The 18,834-nt window shown below is 38.9% G+C and overlaps 1 protein-coding gene across 4 annotated transcripts in view; it reads left to right on the top strand.

Moving 5' to 3' along the window:
- KIF26B (kinesin family member 26B) overlaps positions 1-18,834 on the top strand; it is a 277,653-nt gene that overhangs the window by 172,754 nt on the left and 86,065 nt on the right. For all 4 annotated transcript variants that reach the window (XM_086878160.1, XM_086878161.1, XM_086878163.1 and 1 more), the window contains one exon: positions 272-455. In XM_086878160.1, coding sequence (XP_086734286.1) covers positions 272-455 — 184 coding nt within the window. The remainder of the gene's footprint in view (positions 1-271; positions 456-18,834) is intronic.

Genomic DNA, 18,834 nt, shown 5'->3' with positions numbered 1-18,834 from the left:
GGTTTGGAGCTTTCTTGCAGGCTGAATTGCTTCAACAGATAAAATAGTGACAGAGGCCTGATTGTCACCCTACTTAATGAAGACTAAATTTGGAGCAACTTTGTGGTCAATGGCATTAAAATAGTACTAAGGAGTGAAGAACAAGAATTATAAAACTATCAGGATCAATGAAGTCAAAATTGAGAGCCTACATAACTTGATAAATATTTTTATTTGTTCTTGTTGGTGAATTCAAAGTTGTTTTAGCTTGCTATTGTCATTTTTCCCACAGAGCTGCTCAGAAATTGAACCTGTCTTCCAAAAAGAAGAAGCACAGGCCTTCTGCATCATCTGTTCCTGAATCTCCTCTCTTCTCTACCTGCTTCAGCAGTATCCTTCAGACTTCCCCACCGCCTGCACCACCTTGTTTGTTGAGGGCAGTCAGCAAAGTGAAAGACACTCCTGGTTTGGGCAAGGTAGGCTTTGCAAATTTTACTAAAATACTGATTTTCTTTGGGAGATTTTATCCTTGTGCAAAACATTAAGGGAATTGGAAAACCATGTCCTTTCTCCGTTGACTTTGCTGTAGCTGGTCCCTGAACACGAATAAAAAGGCCTAACAACTAATGCAAGTGAATTTCTAATAAAGTTAAAGTTGACTTAGGCCTAATTGTGCAGCAGTAATACATTCAGAGCCCAGCTACACTCATTCACCTGCACTGAGACCACAGTGCTACTAGGTGCAGTGAATGTCCATTCTGCCAGGAGGTAATATCCATGCTTGGTTTCAGGAGTAGTTGTCTCTGTGGCTGTGTGTAAGCTGCACAGCTGTTGCTTGCTATGGCATATTTTGTGTTCCTGATCCCTTTGCTTTCCAGACTGGTATCTTGGCTGGACACACTGTAATTTGCTTCTGGCTCATGTTTGCATGCTTTCTTTAAGTACATTTACCTGAAAAAAACCTGTGCTGCTGCTAATAAATTGCTCCTTTTTCCTTCTGTCATGTTATTTTCTCTCATTCTGCATAATCATTCCCTCTTAAAATGCTGTTTAGGTGCACACTTACATTGAGGCGATAAAGGAGGTGAGTATATAGTTTGCTGTTGCTTTGTAGTTTGTCTGAGTAGCCCTTCCCTTTCTCCCTGTTACAATTGGAGGGCCAGGCTTATTACAACTGGGAGTATGTGCATGCAATTGCTGAGAAAAGCAGTTTGCTTTAATCAAGGTAGTTTCTTATGCAAGCATCTGTGTGTATGGCTTTTCCATATTCCTTGAATACTAAGCAATGACAATGAATTTGGTGAATGTTCTACTTAGAAGAGAAATTTTAATGTGTGATCTAGGACTGCTGAACATAGGATGGGCTTCAGAACTTCCACTGCTGAGTTTGGATACTTTTTTTCTTATATTGTGCAGTTCCAGGGTTTCCATTATCCATTTCTTTCATGGCTGGTTTAATGCCTGTTTGAAGAGAGATCCCATACACATGGGGCTCCCTTCCTTTCCTGAGGCCTGGTAGGTGGGAAGAAGTGTAGAAATCTGTCATGAGCTTACAAAACTTTAATAGGGATGTGTGTTATGACTTTTTGTCTTAACAAAAAGAAAATGGGGAAAGAGGACTAAACTTGAACCTGTTCCTTGTTATAAGAAGTTGTTACAGAACAGATTAACAGTAGAAGCCATCCTCTCAGGAGTCTTACTTTTCTGTGCTTGGGATGGGTTACATCTGAATAAAAATTCCATTGAGGAATAATCAAGGGTGTGTTCTTGGAAAGGGGATTATCTCCCATCTTGGACTGGGTCAGCACTTTTCCTGATTATTATTTTCACATGTCCGAAGGAATGGGTCCACACAGGGAGACATAGCTCTGTCTAAACATTCCAGGATGATTTGAGCCTTTCTTGTTTCTCTCCTCACTGGTTTCCAGTGGAGAGGGCTTTTGAAGTAGTTTTACAATATTCCTAAACAGACCTGTGATTTTCTTCTTCAAAACCAAGTACAAGAACAGGCTCCAGGCTTTCCAGCGATGTAAGTAAAACTGAAATTTCATAGCCCACATGATTCTTTTAATTTTAGACTTACTGTCCCAAAACTATCAGAGCATATAAGTAGCTAAGAGGTTTTAGCACACTGACACACTTGCTTCTTCAAAGAAGTAAATAAAATTAGGTTATTTCATATAGTCATACTACAGAAAATTAATTTTTTTCTGAATTTCCATTAGCAAAAGTATGTCTAACCTGCAGTTTCTGAAAGCCAGTTTCATTTTTCACCTTTTTGGTTTCTTTTAGGAGTCACCTTATAATTATGATCTGAAGCTTCTATGTGTACTTTCATGAAAGTTTCCCATTAGTTTACCTCTGTAGCACAATTTTCATTTTAGTATGTCAGAAATAGGTGCAAGGCACAAGTAAATAACTTCAGGATAACAGTGCAATTTATCTGTCAGAGTGGGAAAACATTAGATGAGGCATTTGCTTTTAATTTTCCTTGTTTATATGTTCTGTTCAGTTAGGCTGAGATATGTTTTGATAGGAGTGTGTTAAAAAACCAGTTACTTTTCTCAGCATTTTTTCTCATATAGTGTTTTCTGTAAGGGTACAAATATATAAAATGTGAACCCATGTGGAAGAAGTGGCTTCAGGGAAGTTAAGTGTTGTTTTCAATATTTTAGGTTTTTTTCCTGGTTTGTATGTAAATAGCATTTTACAAGAAATGTCAGTGTGATAAAACTCTTTTTCACTTTGGGTTTGAGTGGGCTGGGCAATTTCTAATATGACAATTTGTTACTGGAAATTCTGGTTCACTGGAACTGGGAGGATGACTGTTGCCAGGGATTGTGGATTTCTGAGACTCCAGGGAACAGCTGTGCACAGGCTGCCTGGAAGGCAGGCTTGCTCCTGCAGGGCTGTGAGCCCTGGCACACACACTGGGTTTTACTGGCTTGGTGTCAGCTTGAGAGCTGTCAGTCTTCCAGGGGAGGGGTAGGTATCCAAGATGTGAAGGATAGGAAGTTGGGTACATAAAAGCTAAGACTTTCAGGGTAAATTTAATTTCACAGTTTTCTAAAATGAAATTGCAAGGAAACAGTTGCTATTTTATATTTTCACTTCTACGAGAAATTTCAAAGATTCTCCTCCTCAGTGCAAAATTTATGACAATGATTTATTTACAATTATAGGATTTCTTACCTGTCATGTGTAGGCATATATATATCTTTTTTAAGTTAAAAGGGGAAGATCAGCTTATCACCATTTTTAAAAAAAGTTAATAAGCAGTTCAGTTAAGATGGATATGGGTACAACTCCCCACTGAAGCATCTAAACTGGCAAAGAGGGTTAGGCAGTATCTATTCAGGTTGCATGCATCATGCTTTTTCTTACTAAATGCCTTGCAAATCAAAACTGTGCCAGCCTGGACTTTGAAAGAAGTATTATATGAAAACTGAAGATCAGCTTCACAGAAGCCAGAAGATAATATTAATAATGAAATGGTGGGACTGCATAATCAGCATGTTACTTTGATGTTAGATACACCACTGAGCCTAGCAGAAGTACCACATTGTCAAAGTGAAAGAAGTGAAAGATCAGATTCTTTGTTACATTCATTTCCAATTAGCTCTTTCTGATGCTAAGTAAAAAGGTGTGACCCTGTTGTAAATATATTAACAGGAGTGCTTTTGTGGGTCCTATTTATCTGTGTACTTTGGATTTACATTTGCTGGTAGAGGGAGGTGATCTTGAGTGGTAGTGTGGTATCCTCAAAGTCAGTTCTTGAGAGTTTTCCTTTTGATTGAGTGACAATCCTGCTCCATAAACTGCAACAGCTTGAGCATAATTTCTTCTCTCTCTGCAATCTTTGGATCATCATATTCTGAGTAAAAGATTGCTTTTACTGAGTTTATCTAGAGAGAGAGAACTACTGTTCTGGATGGCTGTACGTGATGTTTAGCCAAATCTCAGTTTTCTGAAAGATACTCCTTTAGTCTGTTGTCCTTCCAGAAAACAAGCCAATATCAGAGCAAAAAGGTCTTTGGTGAAGAATTATTCCATGCCTGCCCAAAGATTAACTACTGTAAGACCATTCTACCAAGGTTTGCTTAGATTTGCTCCCCAGTCTGCTTCCCTCCATCCTCCCTCTACACCTCCACTTCCATTTTCCGCCAAACAAAATCAAAAGTTAACCAATACTTTTGATGAAAATCTGAAATGTTCTTTCTGTGAAAGATGTTGTTTTGCTGAATCCCACATTTGACATGAAAAACAGCTTGAATGAAAAATTTTCTGGCAACCTGAATAAATATGTTGTTTTCTGGTGGCAGGGGGTTAGGATAAATTGATGTGGTCTCCGTGCTTTCTTTCATTTATTATTTGTCTGTGTGTAGCCTTATAAACCTCTGTCACTGAGAGGTATTTGTTATGTTTGGGCAGAGACTAGTTTACTTTTCCTAATGTATACATATACATCTCTCTCTCTCTCTCTCTCTATATATATATATATATATATAAAATTTTTTTGTGTGAGTGGATTTTTTTGTTATTTGGTACTTGTTAATTTCAAAATAAAATAGCTTGGGCTATTTTATGCTTGGGCACTGAAATCATCCCTATGCATCCCTATGCACAAGTTTTCTACCAGGGAGAAGCAAGTCACCATTGAACTTCCTTCAAGTAGTCTTTTCGACCTATTAAAAGAGCAACTGTAATTTGTAATTATGTTTACTTTTTATTTTTCTGGAGCAGCAGCAGCACTCTTGTTTGCAGGGCCTAGACCTGTTTTGCTAAATAATGTGTAGTTTCAGATTAAAAAAAACCTGTTTCTGTCCAGAGCAGTTATGATCTCACTGTAGTAAAGAGGAGCAGACAGAGAGATGGGAAGCAAGAAGAAGCATCATCATGGTAGTGATGTCCTCAGCCCATCAGCAGTGTAATTTTAGATCCCCTTTCTCAAGCTGGCATAGAAGAGGAGATTATTAATGAGTAACTAATAGATTATGCTGCAGGTGCTCCTGAGGGGCCCTTTCCAAGGGTGTAGGACAGGGTAGGAAGCGGCACAGAGAGGGGGTTTGAGAGTCTAGTGAGTGAATGAGAGATGTGGTAGCTGGTAGCTCATCAAGCTCGGGGCTGAGCATGGGGTGTGGCTGGAGGGGCCGTCAGAGGAACCAAGATGCAGCCAATTGACAGGAGTGGCAGCAGGATGCTGGCAGTGTGATAGATGCTCCTGACTCATACACCATTCTCCCAAGGATCTGTATCATGTAGTAAAGAAAATTCAGTTTAAAAACATGCTGATTGATGGATTTTGTCTACATTACAAATGTCATACAATTTTGTCTACATTTTTGTCATACGTTGAGTGGGAGTACATGAAAACCTCTCCTATGGTCAGCAAAAAAACCCAGCCCAACTTGCAAAATATATTCTGTATTTCACTTCATTGCCAACCACCTTTAAGGTTTTTCCAGAAAGAGTAAGAAGAGATTTTCTTTCCTTTGTAAAGCAGAGATCCTTCTTGTGTAAAGCTTCATCCTTCAGGTGTATAGGGGCAAAAGTTAACAGACAGATGAAAAAAGTGATTTTAAACCCTCTACCACAGAAAACAATTTCTGAGGTGAGAGCTATTTTTTTCCCCAAAGTTACCATGGCTGCTGAAAGGTGGGAGGATGACCCCTTGAGGCATTTAAAGGAGACATATGTGTTCATCTTTGTTGTCAACATGATTGTTGTACAAATTAGTTAGTTCCACTTGGAATGAAATCCAGGTGGCCTTTTGCCCTCTAGTCAGAATTGCTCAGAACTGTGTTTTTCTTCACAAAATGTACTGTTTGGACCTGGTGGAAGCTTTCTTGCACTTTGTCTACATCCTTGCTAGATGGGATTTTCTAGAAGGAGTTTTAAGCACAAGCTGCTTTAAGTAAAAGGAGAACTTATTAAATCTGGAAGAATTACTGTTAATGAAAATCTCTTACCTTTGTCAATCATGTTTCTTATGAACACTTGGTTTGCCTTTCTCTAAAGTAAAGCTTATTCTGGATGTGGAAGTACCAACTCAGGCATGCCAGAAGTCTGTCAGATTGCATTTTGGTTGACTTGGAAGTTTAAAGTGTATTTTAACATGTATTTTAAAGAAATTTATATGCAGTCATGTTTTCCATGATTTAAAGAACAGCTGTAACTGCTGTTTCTTTGTGAAGCTTTGAAAAGCTGCTACTTCAAGGGAACTGGGAGCATTGGAAGTGCTCCACTAATGTTGGCACCTATCTTAATTCCTTTGTCTCTGCTGATTTTACATAAAAAAAAGATCATCTTTCAAACTAGCAGACATCTTCCTTTTCACTGGTCAGGAGGGTGATGTGAAAACTGCAGCAGAGAAAATGAGGTTTTCTAGAGAGTAACTTAGTCCTTACTTAAGGAAACTTAAGTGAAATTCTTTGCTTTGGGAAAAAAAAAAGAAAAATCTCTTTCCATATATCACAGAGAAAAAACTTGTATCCTAATCTGAGTACCAGCTATTGGTGATGGCAGATATGGACAAGAGATTGTTGCTCATTAAATTTCTTTTCTTTTTCTTTCTTCTTTTTTTTTCCTTAAAAAATACAGAAAATGGTGTTTCTCCCTATAGTGACCATATTCCTAGGTGTATCCAGAAATTGTACTGATGAGCTGGACAGAAAAAATATGAAAAAGGCTGCACCTCTACTCACTTTGATGGCATTTTTTATTTCTGCGTTAGAAGAATAAATATTTTCTGTGTTTCTTTTATAGTACGTGTCACTCGGAAAAAGAGCTACAAGTCTAGTTTTGTATTGTTTACCTTGGTCTGTTTTGATGAATTTTTCTGTAAACATTGGTGAACAAAAGAAAAATAAGCTTGCTCAAATCACTTCAGGCTGGTGGTACTAGGTTTTGTACTTTTCTAAGTGACTTTATTTATCCAGCACCCTCTGCATTGTCATATGATTTTATGCCCAGCAATCTATAAGTTTTATGCTAGTTTACTGTTTCGTTGCTTCAAGAAAGATAATTTCTGGGCTCCTACTTGGCTATGGGCCTTATACATAAGGCTCACATTGGTCAATTAATTAGACTGTTTTAATGTTGATAACCTAATGAAACTACAGAAAACTTTACTCTTGCTCACCTAGCAAGTACACTTTCAAAATATTATCATATTGTTTAAATAGAGTGACAATACAGTGGCCATGCATTTTAAAGTCTCTTAAATTTTGAAGGACATGGAATTTGAAAGAAAATTACTGGATTTTTCTAGGATATAAAAAACATTGTTTTTAATACTGATCTCCTCCAAGTTTTTCTGAGATACCGTGTTTTTATTTACTTTGCTTTTCAATTTAGCTGCTACTGCTGGTTTGTATTTTGGAGCACTTTGATAGTTCTGGTTAATAACTTCCATTTCCTTTTTAAGTCTTCCAGTAGTACTTCCTAAAATGTCCCCTTCTTACTTGCCCTCTCCTCTACATCTCACCTCATTAAATTAATTTTTAAATTCAGGATGAAGAGATTAATATAAATCAGGAAAGTCAAGATAACAGAAACTTAAAATTTCAAGAGTATTTCTCAGATAATGCTGAAGAAGGAGTTTCAATACTGAACAGTTTGCTAAACCCAGGACCGTGGTGAGTTTTCTGAGATGTTAGGCAAGTAGCAGGTACTGTACTTTGAGCAGTCAGCTGTAGACCTTATCACAAATCTTTTTTCTTTAGAATTTCCTAAAGCTCTTCTCCTCCCAGCCTTTTTCTTCTGTGTTTGACTCCTCTCAGCACGTGTCGGAGAGCAGTGGTGCAGGCGGGATGGTGACACTGCTGGAAGCTCTGCTATAGCACTGCTGTAACATCATGGGCTAATGATTTGTCTGAGCCTCTTGGTTCAACTGCAAGGTCATTCTGCTTTCTCTTATTCTAAAGGTCTATGCCTTACCTCATTTCTCTGGTACAACGTTGACTTCAATAGGTAACTAGCTCAGCTGAGTAGGAGCCAACGTGAACTGCATTTTAATGCGGAGAATACCATTGAAATGTATCTCCCCTTGTTCACTATCTCCCCATTTTTTGCCTTTTCCTTTAGGATTCAAACACATTTTTGAGAATATCAATTTATTGTCATTTATCCATTTTCTGTGCTGTTATGAGAAGCATGTATGTCCATGTTTCGAGTCATTATATTCCTATGTTTTCCTTCACGCTTTAGTGCCACCATTATTGCTACCTTAGGATGTGATTCATGCTGCTAGCTTAGCTGATCACTACCCTTCTGATCCAGGCTGGTCATATGTACTCTTCTCATGGAGAAATGGAGAGAATTGGGCTGACTTGCCTACCAGATGTACCTTTCTTTTTCAGTTGATTATAGAGGCAACATAGCTGCCTTAGAATGAGATATCTGTGTTTTGGCTGGCTCAAGTAAGGTGAAATGAATCTCTCCCTGAGTAGGAAGAGACGCTCTTCTTGTGTTCTGCTTGGAACCTTTAACAGAAAACCAGCTATTGTGAGATACAAGCAACAAGGTGCTTGCAGAAAGTTCTAGGTACTTTGACCTCTCCTCAGATGGAAGTCTGCATCCTCTGTTTTCCACTATACAGCACCCAGGTCAGGTTGAGCAGACCTGCATGCAACTGAGCGGGTTGCATAAAGCAGACAGACCTTTGTGGAGTAGGACCAAGCAGACTTTGTCACATTTGGCCTTAGCTAAATCAAAGCCAAGTTGCGCTGCTGTTTATTCAGTAAAGGACTGGAGATGTTCATTGTGCTTCTGTCAGGGTGGTTCTGTGAAGATGGTCATAATGTGCACACCTGTTAGATCAGAGCCCCTGGCCCTCAGATGGACAGATTTTCATTGCCCTGTAATCTGACCTATAAATAGCTTCCGAGGAGGACTCTTTCCCAGAAGTCTAGGCAGCGTGGCTTGGGGTTTGGAAACATTTCATTAGTGGATCTGGATTCCTGATAACCAAATGCCATTTTGTTTTCCAAATGTAAATAGACTTTCTTTTCTGTATTGTTCCCAAAGTGATTAGCAGTTAAATTATCTTTCACTGGGTAGTGAGATAGGAAATTCCAGGTATGAGAATTAATATTTCAGTGTTCCTGTTTCGCAGTATGAAAGAATCTTTCTATATAGTAAAGGGAAAAAAAATGTTTGATGAAATCATTGACCTGTTTGAGATGAAAAATCAGGATATATGTCCATGCATTCTTAAGGCCTGTGAGGCTCAAAACCTCTCCTGTAACACTCAGAAGTGAGAAATGGAGTAGGTGCACCTGTGATAGGTGTGGATGGACAGGTGTATGTGTAATTCTCACTATACATGAGGTGTGTACATTTGCATCTATAAACATACAGGTGCATGTAGGTGTGTGTATATCTCCTCTTCCACACCAGTGCGGTGGAAATACAGAGGAAAAAGCTATATATGGAGCTTTTTAGAAATTTACCTGGAAAAAAATTGTAAGGCTAACTTGCTACAGACTTGCTTTTTTAAAAATGAGCAGTTTTTTTTAAGGACAACTCAACATTCCCATAAAATACTGCCATTCAACTCACAGATTTTAATCCAGACTAATATCCTTTTTCTTGGTTAGTTCAGTCTTCTAATACAACACAATACAATACAATCCAATACATTATCTTTTTTCTCCTATGTAGTGATTGAAAATGCTTATACTAATAGCATCATTTTACATTAAATTCTCTAAGTGTGTGTGAAGCTCTGTTGTGTTTCTGCAGATTCCAACAGCTTTCACCCCTATTAATTGCTGCTGGATTTTTCCACAGATCTGTTCAATTTACAGTGTTTATACTGAAGGAGAGACAGAAGATGTGTTGGCAAAATGGGATGTATATTGAAATGTCAGGAGGAAAACTGTACCCTTATAGCATCACATACCCCATTACAGAAACATAGACGTGGGAAACCTTAAAAACTGATTATCCTTTCTTCCCTGGCCCCTTCTTTCCCCCACAAAAAAATATGACATACGTACTTCAAACCATATGGTATGAGAGTAGTTATCTTTGCTTTAATGTCTTACCCCTTCTTTCCAACATTTGGTATTACTGGCGTTTCCTCCAAATACAAACCTTGATTTGCAGTAGAAATATATTCTTGACTAGCTTGGCTGCAGCACCTGAGCCCAGATTCTGGAAGCAGCATGTCTAGAAAAGCTGCCCTCTCTTCCCTCCCCACCCCTTATAAAATACCTTAAGTACTGCACATTGTCAGCTCTGTGGAGCTGGTGAGGTTGTGCTGGCACAAGCTCTGACAGAGGCACCTGGGGCGCGTCTCTCCTGGCCACACAGAAGGAGATGGCATCACCCTGACTGATAACAGCGTGTGCACATGTGGTGAGCACAAGAAGGCCCAGGCTGCCTTGGGGAAATGGAGTACCGACTCAGGGGAGGAAATGGGATTCCCCCAGGGTCTCCTAGTCTGAGCAGAGGGAATAATGAATCTCCTCAGATGGGAAGGAGTTATTCATCATAAAGACTATTATGCCGTGCAAGACATTGCTGAAACAACACCACCAGGCTATTTCCTATCTTATCAGGGTATATTAATAATGCAGTAGTAATAATAGAAGTACAAATTAAAAATAACTGGATGGGCAGATAAGCAGAGTTTTTGAGATTAAGAGTATTGGGAATTACTTCAAACAGCTAATTGCAGAGTAGCACATAGAGGGAAATTTGCCTTTATTATTTTCTTTTCTTTATTTTATCTCTGCAAGCATTATTTCTAGGGCTTTACATAGACACTAATAGGCAGAATATTTCCTCAGGAGTTCAGACTGCTCCATTTTTTCTCCAAAGAAATGAAGTACCTTTTGCTAATGCATCTAATTCAGTAGGGATTAATAATGCTGAATAAGAAAAATATTCTGATTATTAGCCTTCCTCTACAAAAATCTCTTATCTTTTTCTCCTCCCACTCCCATTGCACAGTATAAAAGCAGACAAGACACTACATGAGTCAGATATTCAGGCTTCGGGACAAATGGATGCAATTGTTCCCCAGACGTTTTGTAAGCTCCTTCTGGATTGCAGAAGCATGAAATCCCTAGGGTCCCTGAATCTGTTGAGGTGTAATAGGCAAAGAGAAATGTGAGTATCTGGTTCTCTGGCACTGGATGATTGTGCTACCCCCTTGTAATTTTTTTGCACTATGTGTGTCAGTCACTGGCCTGTCAGGGCTCTATCAGATTTTCAGGCCTCTGCATGATTCTTTTCCATAGAATTAAAATAATGACTCAGAACTATACTTTGTTCCCTTGCTGGGTACCAAAATGTGCCTTAGGGAGGGCATGAGACTGCTGTCACTTTGATTTCAAGTCTTATTTGCTGAGCAACTGTCAGGACACTCAAATCCTGCTCTCAATGAAATAGGACTGAAGCTAGTACAATGCACAGTCATTCCACACAGCTGAATCCAAGCAACAATGGCCCACTGAGAGATAAACCTATCAATGGAAGACCATTTGATTGAACACCCAATACATGGATGGAGCAGCAGCTTAACAAAGAACTCCACCCTCACAGAACAACTTTTTTCCCCCCCTTATTGTTGAGGTTCTTTCATTCCTGTGAAATATAAGACCAAATTCTCTGTCCCCTTTGGAAATCTTTAAAAAATACACTACTAAGTAAACATGTTTGTCACTTGGTCCAGGATCAAATGACCTGACAAGATGGACGAAGCAGAGCTGTAGTGTGGGATCAGCTGGACTAGAGGCACAGGTCTGCTGGATAATTAAAGAACAGTGACTAAAAGAATTATAATTGTATCTTTTGTATGGATCATGACCAGCTGAATAAGATGTTTGGAAGGGAGTGTGTGCCCTTGGGCTGGAAGACCACCACTAAGGAATGTGCCAACTTGGAAAAGCAATCGGTATGTGAGTAGGCATGGGTATATGATATCTTATTTGGCTGCATAGCTAGATATGCCTGTGTAACCTTATATAAGACCTAATCAAGAAAAAAAAAATTAGTGTGGTATCCAATACTGACTTGTGCTTTCTCAGTTGCCACAAATGGTGCCCTATGTGAGGACTTGGAATCTGGTGGTGATCCTCTAATCCAACAGTGAAACTGAGTGTCCACAGCCTTCAATCAGAAGGCCAACAACTCCTGTTGAATAGGGGAGTTGTGGGGTTAGAGCAGTGATGTGGGACAGCCTGCCTCACAAAAACATAAGCTTTGTTTATCTATTTTGCAATGGCTTTTGCGTGCTTCTTGCTATGACTTTCAGATGCTAAAATTATTCAGCTGGTTGTGATCTGTACAAAAGATACAATTATAATTACTTTAGTCATTGTTCTTGGGTCATCCAGCAGACTTATGCTTCCAATCCAGCTGCTCCCACACTATAGTGACTTGCTCTTGACACCTTAATCCTTACAGCACTACTGCCCATCCATGCCCCTTGATCATCTCTGTGGAGGAGCGTTTGCATCTTCCTCCTTACTGGCTGAGACAAATGCACACAGCCTTACATTGCAACCTGCTTACTTGTCTTGATGTAAATTATTCTAGTCCAATTTGGCAATGGTTGTTCAAAAGTCCAAATGATAAAAAACTAACCATGAACAGTTAAGGACTTGTAATTGATTTTAATTTGATACCTTCTTGAGACTTGACCTTCCGTACTTCATAATGAGCTATGTTTTAGTAAATTGCAGAAATGCAACAAATAACTAGGATCTGAATCAGAAGATGAATTGAGTATTTGTCATATAAATGTTACCATCTGAAGTGAGTTTCTTTAGAACTAGATATCAATACAGATTTTTGAATAAAAGGCAAAAGGATGTAAAAACACTGTATGGATGACTGCTTTGAGAAACTCCATGAACCAAATTCAGCTATGACTCTTACAAGCAGAAGGCAAATACTGATTCATGAGCACCCCATTTCTGCTGCTGGGATTTCAAGAATGGAAGTATAAATTGCACTTTGCTTTTGTCTTGCTCTGCAAGCCTAGGATGATGTTAGCAGATAAGCTGCCCTTGTTCCCACCCAAAACACGACTCATGAGAACAACATGTGTGGTGACTGGAGTTTAAAGAATATTTAGGTCAGTAGTTGCTGCACAGTGGGCAGAAGTCCCTCTGACAACTGCTTGTTACTGTGTGGGAATATACAGGAATTCTGTTCTTTCCCTTCTCAGAGGGATGCTGTGCTGGAGAAACCAAATTTTAAAAGAGGCCATGGGAGCCTGTTTCATTTTAATGTTTTTTTATTGTATCCCAAAATGGAAGCAGAATAGATAGTGTATTAAAATAAGATTTTTAACACCTGATATTTTCAAAATTCAGACAGATAGAGATTCAGAGCTGTGAAGTCTGCTGGTGGTCTCCCAATAGATAGACAAATAGATTAGGAAAACCTAATTGAGTTAGCAGTCTTGACTGAGAATCTAAGATTAAACAGGCATTCACAATAAACAATCCTTTTGCCCCTTGAAATGGCCCTAGTCAAATACAGCTGAGATGTGTTAACAGGTAAACTGATTTGGTTACGGTTGATGCAATACCTGGTCTGTTTAGAGAACAGAATTGTCAACATGGCAACTTCCTAGTTTTTAAGTCACTTCATTAAAAAAAAAAACACCACAAAACAACAAACCAAAAAAACCCCAAAATAAATCTTCATTTATGCACATTGGGCTAGCTAACCCAGCAATCATACCTTTGGTTCACATTCCCGTGCACGCATGATGCCTTTTAATTTGCACAAGTCAAATAGCTGCCAGAGACCACATCACTCCCAAGAGTAAGCAGAGAGAGGTGGAAGGATGAGGAGGATTGTAGACTGGCAAAAAGAGCTTCATATTAAGTGAGATGTTAATTTGCATTTGATGCTCTGATCTTGAAAATAAGGGGTGTTATAACCCCATAGTATAAAAATACTTTTGCTTGTGCTTCTTTCCTCCTATTAAAGAAACCAATTTGTCTCTGTGTTACTGATCTTAGAGATAAGACAGATAAGGAAAAGTGAATCTTCCTGTCAATTCAGACTGCAAAAATCCCAAGCTTTACACCTACTTCCATCTTGACATGCCTTTGCCATCGTGGTTCAGATCTGGTCCCTTTGAAGAATTTCTTTTGAGTAGGTGTTAAAAATGTCAGAAAAGAATGAAGGAAGACAAGTAAGAATGAACTAGAAATTCTTAGACCTTGCCTGAATGAAAGCTATGCCTTTGCAGAAAGTACACAACATTGTAAATAAATCATTATTGCAGATGAAACAACAACTTTTTTGTTGTGTAAATTTCTGTATTGTATTAGTTATACTCATCTGACCATTATACTTGTTTATCTGTAAGGATGTATGGTAATTAATGAGTTTTCTTTCCTTTGAATTGCCAGTATTGGGACAATGCTAAAAGAATTTAACTGATAATGGGAATGTCACGTAATTTCATGTAAGTCAGATACAGAATGCAGTTTAGAGATTAAGGTAGTATACTGTGACCATAAAGGGCTCCTTGGAAATAATTTTTCCTTTTCTTTGACCATGTAAGTTTTTTCCTCTGTATTTAATACAGCAAATGTTTATATGCAGAGGGCAGATAGGCTAAACAAAGAAGACTGACAGGAGCAGCATCAAAAGTGTAAATGGATGTGCACAGGGACCAGTATGCTGTGCTCATCTTCTTTCTTTTGTTGCTATTTTCAGCTACTTCATATCACAAATACACAATTTTTTAATTTTTTTTTTTCTTTTGTTTGGTCACAGACAGGTTGCAAGGATGCTTCTGATGTATTTACATTGATTCTGCTTCAAGCCTCTGAATATTGCTCTCACAGGACTCTCATTGCTATATGTTTCTGCCAGACAAAGAGAAATAATTTTCAACTGAAGGATTAGGTGCTTCTAAAGACTAGCCTTTTAGAATCGTGTCTGCAGTCAGAAAGACTAATTGTCCACATGATAGACATGCATGGTTGACTTTCCTCTTTATGCAGCCTTTATTGAGACACGGTGAGCATTCTGCTGGCCTTTGCTACGGATAATTTTCTTAGAACAATGTCCTTTGGGAAGGGCTTTTATACAGCAATGATGACAAATGTGGCAAATTGCTTACAAACCCCAGACCTAGAGGCTTTTCTTTCTAAATGCTGCTAGCCCACAGTACAGCAGTGCTATGAAGCTGGAATTCAAAACTTGTTTATGCTGTATGAAAACTGTAACTTTTGTTTTCCTAAAATTTTTGCTTATTTTCTCAGAGTACTTGTTTTCACAGGTCCAACAGGTTTGGGAAGCCTAGGATACATAAAACCAGAACAGGATCAAGTATGAATTGCTTGTTCTTACACCAATAAAAGGAGAAGTGATCACCTCCTGATGGAGTGAAATAGGTCACTCTTCTTTCCATTCCATTTCTGATATACGAAGTTTGCCTGCGGCCTCTTGTCTTATAGTTTTTTTTTCTTTTTATTCTTCCTTTTTTGTCTGTTTATTTTCATCTGTGAATTTCTGCCAAATTCTATCCCATTGCATTTCTTTCACACTTCATAATAGTTACACCAGTGCATATTTTGAGGTGCACTGGTTTTCTGCTCTGTGTATCTTCTGAGGTATTTCACAGTGAAAGGGCTCTTGTTTTAATTGCTTACAGTCTCATAAGAAGAAATAGTCTCTGCAGTGAAATGAAGAGGCAGGGCATTATTACAACAATGGATGAGAGATCTGAAAGGTTTTATAAGCTAATTTTAGTTCATTAATTACTTTGATATTTAACCCTTCTAGCCTGCCCTTTTTACTGACTGTCTAGTTTTCTGGACTGCAATACCACTCTATGGAATTCAGCCTCTTACTACAGCTTGCCCCTCATTGCCTTATGCCTTTGCTTCCAAAATATGACCTATCCATGCTGTTTTACTTTCTGCCACTTTTTCATCCTCCAGCATTCATCTCAGGGCTGCCTTCCATGTTGTCTCCTTTTTTTGTAATCTGACTTTTCCTTTTACATCAGTCTGTGTCTTCACTCCCATGAGCTTCCCCTGCAGTCCTCCCAACCATACTCTAATAAAAGTGGAGGAAGATTCCAGAAACACAGCTGAAGACAAGATTGAGTAGATCAGGGCAAAGCTCTCTGAGGTCAGCTCTGCTGATCTATCTCACATCTGCTAAAGATCTAGTAGTAGCTTGAGCCTGATACATTGTGTCTAATTTTTTGTATAGATGGAAGATAGTGTCACTCTGTTTATGTGAAGAGGCATACAAAAGAACTGTAATTGGTGCAGATGCCATTACTGCAATATCAAATGTCTGTATTAGCTGATATTTGAGATGCTGCTTGCCAGAAACAGCATCTTAACAGAATTACCATAGACATTACCTTCACATTCTCTTCCCTCCTGCTCAGGTAATGCTGCTGTTCAGAGTGTGGGCCAGGCTGGTGCTACCAGCTCCTCATTACCCTCCCTTCCTGACCTTTCTCTGCTGCCTTCTAATGTGAGGATCTGCTACTATTTCTCCCATAATGCTTGTTATTTCTGCTGATTCCATGAGCTTTATTGTACCTTTAGGAAGTATTTGTATGTCATGAATTATATTTTACTCCCATGCTGGTTTCTCTTTTCATAAACAAGTCTTACAAAAATCTCTGCATTGGGCAGTTACATATAAATTTGATCCTTTTGTTTTCTTCAGAGGGAGGATAAGGTAAATGATGGATTGCATTAATAAAAAAATGTGTATTGCAGCATGTAGACTGGTCCCTTATGGTATACTATACCTCTCTTCAGTCTGTATCAACAATGTGTTGAACAAGGCATTCATTTAGAAAAGGGGAAAAAATTTCACCTAGGCTGAAAGCTCAATTATAGAGTTAGTACAGAGTATGGGTTAGTGAAACATACAAGCACTTCTTTGTCTAAAAGCTGTTCCAAGGAGAAAAGGCCAGAAACAACCCACCTGGTATGTGGAAACTTTGGGACCATAAATGAAGAATCCCTTTTTCATTTCAACAAAGAGTGTGGCTAGAGGTGTGCTCATTATTTTTTTGTATGCTTGTCCAGGAAGCAACTCAAAAGCTGAATACTCTGTTCTGGCTTATGCATACAGTGGGACATGACAGAGTTCTCATGCTTTCCTGTTGAACATAACTCTAGGTGTTGTGTCAGGATGCATCCTAGTAATCCCAGAGCAATCCCAGGCAAATCTTGGGTCTCCTAGCCCATTCCTCCACCCAAGAGAACTATTGTCATGTGAAATTGAAGTACTCCTGAAATGATTTACCATGTCTGTTACATCCTGTTCCTATTTGCAAGTCTCTGGAGGTTATCAGCACCATTAATTAACGTGTCATGGATATTCTAGAAGTTAACTTCACAAATCAAAGTATATTTATACTACTGTTTCAGAAGTCAGAGAGTTAGAAGTCAGAGTATACGTATTGAAACAAGAAAATCCTCATCATTCCGCGAAAAAAGTAATGCTGGATTTTTTGTCATTAAACTGACATTTACTGCTGTAAATAATAGTGACTGCTAAAATCCCTTGGTTTCCCCAGTGTACAAATCAACGAAACATGTATTAACTAGTTTCCTCTGATGTGGTTTACACTAATCCAGTTTCCTCTGATAACAGGAGAAGGCCTTTAATTAGGACATTTTGGTTTCTCTTCTGTATATGCTGTGGCTTCTCCAAAAACACTCTTTAGCTTTAGTCAAGTAAACTTTTAAAATCTATTACCTGAATGATGCTTTGGGTCATCTGTGCAGAGCTTTTGCTGGGACCCTGGGGCTGGATGTATGTGCCTCAAAATTGACTTGAACACTACCAGAAAGAAGATGTACAGATTGCTCCTTCTCTTTTCTCAGACCTGAAAGTCTGCAGATGGGTAGTACTGCCCCATATTTTCAGTTGCCCATGTGCTTCATTTCACATGGGGATGACATGAGGGATAGTGGGAGCTTTAGGCAGCTCCTGACCTTCCTTGTGTTTTAGCGCTATCTTCTGTTCCTGGTTGCAAGAGCTGCAGGGTTCCTCTCATGTGCTTTCCATGGTCCTGCTGGCATCCGTTGCTTTTGCCTGAGAGTTTTTGCAGTGGGGCATTCTCCTGCAGCATTTCCTTCAGTCTTGACATGCCTTTATCATGGTGATCCCATCTTGGTCTGTTCCATGGGAATACAGATTTCCCAGGAATGCTGCTCTACCTTGGGAGCTCCTTGTTTTGTGGGTACTGTGAGAATATTGGATTCGGTAGCTCAATGGCTTTGTTGTGCTGCTGCAGAGAAATCCAGAAACCAAATTGCTCTCTGAGACTGACAGGCAGACAGACCGGCAGCAGCCATCTGAGTTGAAAGGTTTCATTTTCATATTTTAGCAAAAACCAAGATGAAAGTTATTAAAGGTGACAGTACTGGAAGCCAGGTTCTTTGCTAGTTTCACCTTTTCTAGATGTCATTATGTTCTTCAACCGGTTAGCAGTTTTCTCTCTGGTACTGTCATATTTGCTGCTTCTGTCCCTTTTGATCATCAGATTTATAGCAAAATTATTAGGGGTTGGAGGGAAAGAGATGGGGAGATGAAAAAAGAGGCTGAGCAGGAGAGGCAGTAGTAGGTTACTTTATTAGAATACAGGTGGGCTGGTGACTGAATAACTTAACTGAAGTTTGTGTGTAACAAAGTAGAAAACTTTCCATTAACATGAATGCCCGAAATACCTCTGAGTTCTTGCTGAGGATGGGGAAATACTTAGTGCCTTAGAGCTAATATATTCTCAAGAACCTCAGAAGGTAAGTCTTATGTAATGTTTGTTTGGGATTTTTAGGATTTTCAGTGTGTGCAATTAGCTGAGCCCTTCAAAGGTTGGTGTTCCCAGAAAAC

Source organism: Cyanistes caeruleus, chromosome 2 (assembly GCF_971803275.1).
Source record: "Cyanistes caeruleus chromosome 2, bCyaCae1.hap1.1, whole genome shotgun sequence".
NCBI lineage: Eukaryota > Metazoa > Chordata > Aves > Passeriformes > Paridae > Cyanistes > Cyanistes caeruleus.
The sequence above is the reverse complement of the archived record's forward strand: the minus strand, read 5'-3'. Positions and strand labels throughout refer to the sequence as shown.